At 43.6% G+C, this 11296-nt stretch overlaps 1 protein-coding gene across 1 annotated transcript in view; it reads left to right on the forward strand.

The window, feature by feature from the left end:
• The window catches only part of SNX5 (sorting nexin 5), a 38540-nt gene extending 27486 nt beyond the window's left edge, over nt 1–11054 (forward strand). Inside the window, exons 6-13 of the mRNA XM_034764068.1 lie at nt 113–208; nt 2238–2343; nt 2430–2505; nt 4386–4425; nt 4508–4594; nt 6726–6885; nt 9266–9351; nt 10465–11054. Coding sequence (XP_034619959.1) covers nt 113–208; nt 2238–2343; nt 2430–2505; nt 4386–4425; nt 4508–4594; nt 6726–6885; nt 9266–9351; nt 10465–10512 — 699 coding nt within the window. The 3' untranslated portion in view covers nt 10513–11054. The remainder of the gene's footprint in view (nt 1–112; nt 209–2237; nt 2344–2429; nt 2506–4385; nt 4426–4507; nt 4595–6725; nt 6886–9265; nt 9352–10464) is intronic.
• Nucleotides 11055–11296: the final 242 nt, after the last annotated feature.

Here is an 11296-nt window from a genome sequence, read left to right on the forward strand (position 1 = left end):
AGCGCAGTACAAACAACACTTTGTATGGTGCAATGACAACACCAGTACAACATTAAACTTGAAGCATGTCTTTGAATTACTTTTTACTCCCCTAAAATGTTGGTTGTTTTAGCTCAGCGTTCGGAGAAAAAATACCAAAGAAATGTTTGGTGGCTTTTTAAAAAGCATGGTGAAGAGTGCTGATGAAGTCCTCTTCTCTGGAGTGAAGGTAAGATGATTTGCTCCCCTTCAATCAGATCCCTTTTCACTCTTGCTTTCTACTATGTAGGATTGCTTTATTCCTGGTGCAGGTTTCGCCTAGCTTTGTCAACAGTATATTTAATAACTTACCTACCTCATCTTTGCTATCAAGTCTGAAGGATCGGTTAAGCCAATCCATTGCAGAGTTGAGAGCACTTGATTGTGTCTGAATAGGTAAAACCTGCCTACATAGAGGAAGTACATGACTGGCAAGCTGGGGATGAAATTGACAAACCTGGGCTCCAAGGATATAAATACTGGAGTTGGACATCTAAGGAGTCAGTTTTGGTGGTTCTTCTCTCCCCCCTTCTCCCCCACCCCAAAAAAAATAAAATAAAAAAAACATCTAACTCTTCAGTAGACAGTGAAGAGTCACCCAGTAATATCCTCCTAAAGAAACTGCTCTGAGTGTAGTCGTTGACTCTTGAGCAAAAATGTGGTGGTCTGCTGAAACTTCTGCATATCTAATAGTACTAGAATGCCTCCACTCAGCTCCAGAAACCAATACATCCCACTGAAGTAGGGGGTGGGGGGAGATCAGGGGACTACTCCTGCCTGCAAGCACTGCCCCCGCAGCTCCTATTGGCTGGGGAACTGTGGCCAATGGGAGTTTTGGGGTGGTGCCCTCAGAGAGGGTCAGTGCGCAGAGCCACATTTCCTCTTCTTCCCCTCTCCCCCCACCCCCCCAAGCACATTGGCCCCTTCTGGGAGCAGCATGGGGCTGGGGCAGGCAGGGTGCCTGCCTTAGCCTCACTGAGATGCCTGAGGTAAGTGCTGTCCAGTGGGAGGCCACACCCCAGCCCTGAACCCCCTCCCAGATCCAGCACCCTTATCTTCTCCCCCACACACACACACCAACACTGTGCCCCAGGCTCTGCCCAGAGCCTGCTCCCACAGTGCAAACCCCTTGGCCCCAGCCCAGAGCCCACACCCCACCTCCAATCCACCAGCCCCATGAAAGTGAGTGAGGGTCAGGGGGGGAGGGAGTGAGCAGGGTGGGGGCTTAGGGAAGGGATGGGGTAGATCTTGGGTTGCCCTTAAATTTCAAAGGTGATCTTGGGCATAAAAAGGCTGGAGACCCCTGCACTAGAATAATGAACTGTTAACATTGAGTGAAACCTTGGGAGACCAGCCACTGAACCTCTGCCCCTTCAGACAGCAATGCTAATCTCCCATGACCTAAGCTTTTTCTAAGGAAATGCCATAAAATCAGATGTAAAGGTTCAACTCCTGCTGACTGTAAGTAGAGAACTAGTCATCTTTGAAGTGTTCCTAACTTGGAGAGGTGTTGACTAGTGATGGACAGCATGTTGTAGCACAGTTGTTTCCGTAGACAATGAAAAGTTGAGGTAACTCTATACTACATTTCCAGTGTTTCTCCCAACCTTCTGAAGTGCAGAGCAACTGAGACACGTCCATCGTATGTTGCAGCTGCACTAATTAAGAGTTGAATGTGATAAAGCTTTTTCTTTCCATCCTCAGTGTTAGAGGCAAAATTAACTTCCTTTTGCTTTTAAGTGGATTACCACGTTAATGAACTTGGTTGCACTAAATACATAGTAAAACACTAAACTTTATAGTACATGCTGTAATACCAGTTATGACCGTAAGAACCATAACTTCTGAACTTTTTGTCATGTTTTAAATTGCTGCCCATCACATACCACTGGCCTGGAGAATCAGGTCTCCACCAAGCTGGGTGGAGGTATGTCAAAAGGAAAATGAAAATTCAGTGCCACCAGACTCTTCCTTTTTTAGGGGTCCCTCATCACTTCTGCATAAAGAGAAAATTGTACTAGAGAAACTTTTTAAGCAGCTGTGGCTTGTTTCATTGTGTACACTATGAAGGGGAGGCTAGAAATGTGTAGCGACACTTAATGGCCAGATTCACAACATAGGGGCAAAGGTTTAAAGTCTCTTACTGAACTCCTTGGTAAATGAAGGAGATGCTAATGCTCTAGCCGTGCAATCGGTTTAACATCCTATTCTCTTTTCAGGAGGTGGATGACTTCTTTGAGCAAGAGAAGATTTTTCTCGTAAACTATTACAACAGAATCAAGGATGCATGCGCAAAGGCAGATAAGATGACAAGATCACATAAAAGTGAAACCTTTTTACAAACCTTTTCTGTGTAATGTCAGTGTATGTCACTAGAGACGAAACTGACCGCATTGTCCTTGTTCCTGCAGATGTTGCAGATGACTACATCAGCACTTCAGCTTGCTTAAACAGCCTGGCTCTTGAAGAGCCCACAGTCACTAAAAAGTAAGCAAACCCACTAATTGTTCAGTGAATACCTGATCTTGGACTTTTGTATGGAGTAGTCCAATTTTAATTCTGTTACACAATAAACTGAGGTCCCCTCCTTGGTAATTAGTATCTCTAGTTTTGGTGTTCAGAGTTTTTCTATTTTATTTTTTTAATGGTGCTATCATTATGGCACATATCCACTTCCACTTAATGTTTTTAAATAGAATCCTAATTGAATCCAGCAGATTTGGACTCGTGGTGCACAGGATGTCTGACCAAGTTTTAGCCTTCTAGAATCATAGAACTGGAAGGGACCTCGAGAGGTCATCTTGTCCAGTCCCCTGCACTCAGGGCAGGACTCAGTATTATCTAGACCATCCTGACAGGCGTTTGTCCAACCTGCTTTTAAAAATCCCCAATGATGGAGATTCCACAACCTCCCTAGGCAATTTATTCCAGTGCTTAACCACTCTGGCAGGTAGTTTTTTTTTTTCCTAATGTTCAACCTTAACCACCCTTGCTGCAATTTAAGCCCATTGCTGCTTGTCCTATTCTTGGAGGTTAAGAAGAACAATTTTTCTCCCTCCTCCTTGTAACAACCTTTTATGTACTTGAAAACGGTTATCATGTCCCCTCTGTCTTCTCTTCTCCAGACTAAAACAAAATGTTGTTTAATCTTCCCTCATAGGTCATGTTTTCTAGACCTTTAATCATTTTTGTTGCTCTTCTCTGGACTTTCTCCAATTTGTCCACATCCTTCCTGAAATGTGGCACCCAGAACTGGACACACTACTCCAATTGCAGCCTAATCAGCACAGAGTAGAGTGGAAGAATTACTTCTTGTGTCTTGCTCATAAGACTTCTAATACATCCCAGAATGATGTTTGCCTGTTCTTGAACAGTGATTCATATTTATCTTGTGATCCACTATGACCCCCAGATCCCTTTCTGCAGTACTCCTTCCTAGGCAGTCATTTCCCATTTTGTATGTTATACAAAATGTTATAGAAGCCCTGTCTAACGTATAACTAAGTTTGTACCCTGTGCATGACAAGCTTGTCTGTAAACGTGGCATGTGGCCATACATGGCCAATACTCATGGTGGTAACTAACCATGTGTGTCCTTTGCCTGGACCCTGTAGTAGTCTGACACATGGCTGCCTTCTGGTGATGTCAGAATTTTTAGTGTAGAAGGGACCCCTGACTACCTGTAAACAGGTTGGCCAGTCTTCCTTCTTCCTAGCTCCTGTAACCAGGTCGCACTAGAGTACATTGCCCTTAGCACATGTAGAGGAGCACCCACAACATGAGACTTCCTATATGCTGCTGCTGACAGCTATCCCATGCACCTTGCCTTCCCAGAATGCACTGATACCATTCATTGGTTGGTTGGGGGTTTGGACAAACACTGACTTATAATTGTCGGCACCGAGGCTCTTTTCTCAATGCAAGTCAGCGATTTGTTAATTTATTAGGCCAGTTTTTCCTGGGAGAACCATTCTGCATATGAGGCCTGAATGACTTGCATAAATAAGTGTGGTGCAATGCAAAATGTCCCCTCAAAGAGGTGTCCTGTAAGCATTATTAAACACTTCTTTGTGGCTCCAGAGCATAAAGACAAGCCCATTGGAACAAAGTTTACAAGTTAGGTAGACTCTCTCATAGCAGGCTAAAGCTAAAAGTGCCTTGTCTTCTCACACTGGTTTCAGTCTGGACACATTTTCTTACTTGTACTCTAATTTCCTCATTCAAATAAGGACTTGTCTAAACATGCACCTACACCAGTATGCAAACTTGTGTAGGTTTCTGCTCTTGTACTAACACATCTTGTGTTCTTTAAGTGCTACATTACAGGTTTCCATGAAATGTAAGAATTTTTTTTTCTGTTCTTTTAGGTACTTGTTCAAAGTTGCTGAGCTCTTTGAAAAACTCAGGGTAAGAGCTTCTTTGAAGGGCCGTAAATCTAGGTTTCATTGTCTCTTGTTACGTCATTCCTATCTGCTCCTTTCTTCTGTAGAAGGTAGAGAGTCGTGTGTCATCAGACGAAGACTTAAAGCTGACTGAACTGTTAAGATACTACATGCTCAACATAGAAGCAGCAAAGGTGAGCCACCTCTGCCAAAGCTGCTCCTGTATTTATTCCCTGAAGTTAGTTACGAACTTGCTAATTAGCACATGAGCTTGTGCATGTGTTCTCCCCCCCCAAACCCCACAACCAGGAATACAGCCTGAGTCTCTTCCCTGCCTTGTCCCTGGAAAAATAGATGTGCTGTGCATGTTTTCTGGGCTTTAATCTAGCAGAACAGAGTAGAGAAGTTCAGAGCAAAGTGTTGAGGGGACCCTTGACAAGCCACTCCTCCTCCCCCTCCACCCTCAAAAGCAGGGATCTGCTAGCTGACAGCTTAAATAACTCTGCAATTGTCAACTGGGGGAGACTGTCAAGTAGTCAAAACTCCCTTTTTACCACTTAATGTAAGAAAGCAGATCTTCAAGGCAGGAGGTCAAGTCTACCAGCTGTTTTTAGTTCAAGTCTCTCAAAAGCCCTTCAGGTTTCCTATTGGATTGTGTTGTGCAACATTTTTTTAAATCTTGGTTTGTAAGAAGATAATCGGATCATAAGCAGCTGTACCAACTTGAGTCTTGCAATTAAAAGCAAGAACAACAATCTCAGGTTAGATATTCAGTATGTAACAGCCTTTCGTCGTGAAAGGCTGTTACATACTATCGTCCCCAATCCTGACAGACACGTGCTGGGACTGGGTGACGGGATGGATCACTTGATTGCCCTTCATTCCCTCGGAAGCATCTGGCATTAGCTACTGTCAGAAGACAGGATACTGGGCTAGCTGGACCATTGGTCTGACTCAGTATGACTGTTATGTCCCAAGTCCCCTGAGGGTATGTCTGCCCAGCAAAGAGAACCCTGTGGCTGGCCTGTGCTAGCGGACTTGGGCATGCAGGGCTTTCATTGCTATGTAGACTTTGGGACCCTGCGCAGCTGGAGGGTCCTAGAACTTGGTTTCCAGCCGGAGTCTGGAAATCTACACTGCAATAAAAGCCCCGTGATCCCGCGTCGGCTGGCCCTTGCCAGCCGTGGGGTTCTCTTTGCTGTGTAGATATACCATGAGCTGTCACCATTCCCATAAAGCTTGAGGGTGGGACTTTCAGAAGTGGTTCATGTAGTCCTAATGCTGCTCCCATTCAAGTAATGGTAAACCCACTGACCTAAATGGGGAGAGACTTGAACTCAGTGCTAAGTCGTCCCCCCCCACCCCCCCGAAATAACACCCTTTTATGTTTAAGATTAAAAATGGCACCTGCCTCCTACCACTTCTCATTGCTTTGTCATGGATTTGGTATGAACTTGAGTTCAGATTCCATTAGATCAAGTTTATGGTGGGACCCTCTATGTACCTTCAAGAGCAAACTTTATTGCTGGTCAGTGTTCCATTCTGATCATACTGGTGCTGTTACAAAGGAGGGTGCCATGCTGGGTTGGAGAAGATGTTTCCATCTGCACTATTTGCAACCCTAGCATAGCTGTGGTTTGCATCAGGCTTGAACCATGGTGTGTCTAGAGTATAATAAGTGTTACTGCATTGGATCATTCAGAGAAATGCAATACAAACACTCTAGCCCCTCAAACGGTGGCCTCCGTATCTTTAGTAGTTTTACAGGGCGTTGTTGATGCCTTAGAACTGTTTTTTCCAGAACACTGTTTTGTGTAAGTATTTCTAGACTAGTGTAAATACAGTGCTAGTGTATCTTTGGGTGCTTCAAGAGTGACATTAATGGCTGCAGAAAGTCCTGCCTAATTTCCCCCCCCCCCCCCCCGCCTTGAGCAGAAGTATTCCGTTCAGGATATGAATGCTTGTAAGGAAGGACAGGCAACCCCAGGGCTCTAAGGAGGTGGATAAAATTGGCTTGAATGAAGGAGAGGGGACAATGGCTTCACAAGAGTTTTAAATAAGTCTAGAGTGACTTTCCTGGAGCATCTATTATAGGCATCCATAAATAGCTGCTCTTGAACTTCAAAGCTACTTTCAGCTTCGTTTTATGCTTCTAAGAGGTAGGATCAAGTGCTCTGTTGGCTTAGAAGTACAGTTTGTGTGAGGCCGATTGCTTGCCTTACTCGGCAACCAAAGCTCAGAATCCAGCACCAGTTTCTCTGGATGTTACTCTTATTTGTATCAACAGCATCTAATCTCCTTTTTTTTTTTTTTTAATTATTAAAGGATCTCCTATACAGACGTACCCGGAGTCTTGCGGACTATGAAAATTCAAACAAAGCCCTGGACAAAGCTAGATTGAAAAGCAAAGATGTCAGACTGGCAGAAGCACATCAGCAAGACTGCTGTCAGAAGTTTGAAAAGCTTTCCGAGTCTGCAAAGGAAGGTAAAAACCTCATCACGGCCCACTAAATTCCATTGATCCCCTGCATCCTTTCCAGGCCCCTCTGAGGGGATTTCTCCATAGTAACTCCATGGAGTTCTGTGCTCCACAGCTCACCCAAAAATCCCATTTCTCCTAACTCTTCTCTCTAGGCTAGCAGGCTTTGAGTAAGGTAGTCAAGTGAACAACGTTTACATCACATGGACAAGTCTCAGCATTTCTAATAATCGGTGACCTCAATTAAACGCTCAGTCATTTGATGTTCTTCAAACTAAGCAGATCATTGTAATACTGAAGAAAGAACAGGGGCCTATCCTTATAGTGCTTTAATGGTCCTGCGTTTTCCTTTTGGGTTGAAGCTTTGTTCTTGCTATCTCCCTCCCCCCCCCCCCAAGGGTAACTTTGAAACTAAATCCCTTCAGCTACACAAAGTCAAGATGCCCAAATGGGTGTAGGTCAGTGATCTACTTAGAGCAGTATTTGAGTCATGCAGGTCTAGTATGAGAGGTATCTAAAAACAAGGCAAAACTCTTCTGATCAGAGCCCATGCACTCTAGTAAAACATGCAAGAGGAAATTCTTGTTTTCCCAACAATCCTCACTCCCAAACCTGCTCTACCAGCTAGGAGGGGCATTCTAGGGCAGAGCTTACAGGTCCGCCATACCCTCACCTGAACATCTGTGCACTTCTTACACAAGGGCAGGAGTGATCTGGGAATGCACATGCTACTGGCCAGAACGTAAATGTACATGATTGCAGATTCTCTTGTAGTATTTGGCCACAACTAGAGAACTGCACGCACCACTTCAGGAGTATAGGACAAACTTCAGAAGGTCGCATTTGGAGTGACTCTGCTGACTTGTCTGTCTGAAGGAAAAACTTGATTTAAGGGTTTCAGTAAGTGCATCACAAACTGAGCACACGTTAAGATGCATGATGGTGCAACTCCAGAGCACTGATCTGATCTAGCACCTAGATCAGAGAGCTGAGAATTCAGTTCTACTTGGAGAGCTGCCTCTGACTTACTGTCACTTAGGGTATGTCATTTAACCTCTTGGTGTTGCTGTTTTATTGCATATAAAATCATAACCTCCCACCCAGTTAAGTAAATGTTTGATGTAAGGGTCTCTAAGCACTCTGCAAAGTACTTGCTTTGCATAAAAGTTCATGTAGTATTGCAGCATGAATGACTAAAACTACTCTCTAATCTACTGCACATTGCATTCAACCACTGCTACGTAGGAGTATGTTCATAAGTCTAGAGTAGGTTTGTGTTTTAAGGAGAGAGGAGAAAAAAAAAAAAGTTGACTCCCATTTCTGCTGGACTGTCTAGAGTATCTAGTCAGTATCTGTCTCTTATCAGAGGGGTAGCCATGTTAGTCCAGATCTGTAAAAAGCAACAGAGTCCTGTGGCACCTTATAGACTAACAGACATATTGGAGCATAAGCTTTCGTGGGTGAATACCCACTTCGTCAGACACATGTTTGAAGTGGGTATTCACCCATGAAAGCTCATGCTCCAATATGTCTGTTAGTCTATAAGGTGCCACAGGACTCTGTCGCCGTCTCTAACTTAGTCCTCCATTTATATAGCAGTCTCTTTTGTGTATGCTAGGGATTCTGCAAAGATGTTAGGTTTCTACTGCAAACAGCTTAATCTAGGACTAAGCACAAGGGATTCAAATACATAAACAGATGAGGTGAGAAGCACTGTCTAGTGGGTACTGTGGTGGGGCCCCATGCTTCATGGTGGTTCTCTTGTGCTTCTAGAAGGTCTGGCAGTCCAGCAATGGGTAGTCCCTCTTGTCTGACTTGCCTCCATGCAGAGAGGAGGTGCGACACATTGTCTGACTGCCAGCCTTTCCTAGATGAGGTAAGCCACAATTCCTTTCCTTCTGCTGATTCCTTACACATGGAGTCTAGCCCCATGTTAAGCAGGGTTTAAATGGAGTTAGCTCCCTTTCTCCTGCGGTACCACCCTATAGTCATCTCCCTATGCTGCAAAGGCATTCAAAGTGCACATTCCTGGGCTATCCACACTATTGCTTTTATACTCTCCTTCTAGGAGGAAACAGGAGGCCGTAAGGGCTACTCCTTGGATCTACTCTCTTCAGAATTTCAGCTTCTTGGGGACACTGTTCTTCAGAGGAGGAGCTAGGCAGGGGTGTCAAACTTGTTCTGAGTGCTGAATGCTGCTTGTAGTCTGAATCACATTAGGATGGCTCGACTTGCAACCATAAGAATGTAAACATTGCCAATTTAAAACCATAAGTTTGGCAGACTGATACCATGTGCATGGGGTAGAAGTAAAGGGCAAGTCCTTCAGTGTTTCCCCGCTTCCCCAGAATTTAATGTTCCTGAATTCCCTCCCTCTTGTGTGTAGAACTGATCAGCTTCAAGCGGAAGAGAATAGCAGCCTTCCGTAAAAATCTAATTGAAATGGCTGAGCTGGAAATCAAGCATGGGAAGGTAAGAACCCTCTCCTTAATGTAAAGTGCACAGCTATAACACCACATCGGGGACCACAAACTCCCAAACCTTTCTCCTGGTGAAGCTGCTTTTTTTTACTCTGGTTGCACATTAGAGGATTGTTTTTTTCCTTGTAAAGCTAAGAAATTACATGCAAAACAATCTTTTAAAAAGGCTAAGTTTGAGTCAGTACTAAAACTAGGAAAAGCCAGATTGGGTTGGCCCCTGTGTGTATGATGATTGCATACTAATTTTTTTTCAACAGGCCTCTGCAGTATTCTGTATGGAGGATGCTCAGGGATTGAATATCCAGTACGGATAATGAGGCAGCTTGTAGGACCCCTGCCTCATTCGCTGGAGTAGTTGAAAGGTGTAGAGAATGCTGCAGGAAGAAGATAGGACCCAGTTCTCCTGGGTCTCTTCCACAGACTCTGTGCTGCTGCACAATCACTTAAATTCAGAGGTGGCCACTGTGTTCCTCATCTTCTGAGAGCCTGGCTTGAGACACCTGAGCGTCATTCATGAGGTGCTGAGCACTCAGACCTCCAAATAGTCCATGGGAGCTGCAAATGCTCAGCGCCTCTGAATAATCAGACTGCGGGTATCTCATGTTGGGCATTAATCATTCGGGCACCCACAGTTAGTGGACACTTGCAAATCCTGGCCTTGAATCTCCCCGTGCCTCAGTTTCCCAGCTGTAAAATGAGGAGGGTACTTCCCATCTCTCAAGCTGCACAGACGATCTTGCAAATGCTTGTTCTATAGTGAGCACTGAATGAGATGGACCCTGCGGGTGGAGGAGGATAGTATGTGACTCCATAATTAAGGACTCTATATGCACACTTCAAGGGGCAGAATTAAGGTTGCTTGTGCAGCCTTAATTTTGGCACTTCCTAACTTGTTTGCTTGTCTGTGCAACCTTAGCATCCTTCTAGTGATCTTTGTAGTGGTGATACTAAATGTAGCTTTCAGACAGAGTCCAGAAAATTCAGCCTTTCCATTTTGAGAGCATCAAAAGTGCTAAGCTCACTTGTTTCCAGAATGTGAGAATTAATTTGGTGCCTGTTTTTGATCCCACACTTCTCACTGAGAATTAACTGTCTTCCCTTCCAGAACAATGTCTCTCTCCTGCAAAGCTGCATTGATTTGTTCAAGAACTAAGGCGCCTTAATCGGAAAGAATGTGAAAAACCAGCATCAGTTGCACTCCGCAGCCATTGGAAGATTTATATTTAGCTTGACTTAGGTGAAAATATATAAATAAAGACATTATCTCAAACATTTTGTTTGACTGACTAATACTTAACCATGTTGATGCCAATGTATTGGCTTCCATGGTATAAATGAAAGCTGAATTGCATATGAATTACTTGGATGTAGCCAATTTCCTGTTGAGAGTTAATATCTCAAGGTGGGCAAAAAGTACAAGTACTAGATTCCAGAATGTTGACCAGTTTTCTAATGATAAAAAGGGGCAATTCTCTCCAAGTGTGAATGAAATGTAGGTGGTATTGCAATCTCTCTATAAACTATTTTAAAGAAGTTCATATTTGGGAGGGTCTTGTGTACATTAAGCAATTTTATAAAGTAAAATACTTTCCACTTCATAAACAGATTTCTACTACAGTGTATTTTGGATTTCTATAACTACATTCAGTATTTGTACACTCAGCAATACAGCAAAAATAAAGATGTCTAATACTATGAAGTGTGTTTCTATAAACAAAATGGCCTTGAATAATCATCTGTAGATGGGATTTAAACCCCCACGTAGTTTAGGGGAAGATTGTTTTCATATCATGAAAACCTGTTGCACACTGAATATCTAACCTGAATGATTGTTGCAATTAAAGGCAAAAACAAGACTGAAGTTGATACAGCTACTTATGGTCTGATCTTCTTACAAACTAACATTTAAAAAAAAATTGCACAACACAATCAAATAG

This window comes from Trachemys scripta, chromosome 3, assembly GCF_013100865.1.
Source record: "Trachemys scripta elegans isolate TJP31775 chromosome 3, CAS_Tse_1.0, whole genome shotgun sequence".
Lineage (NCBI taxonomy): Eukaryota > Metazoa > Chordata > Testudines > Emydidae > Trachemys > Trachemys scripta.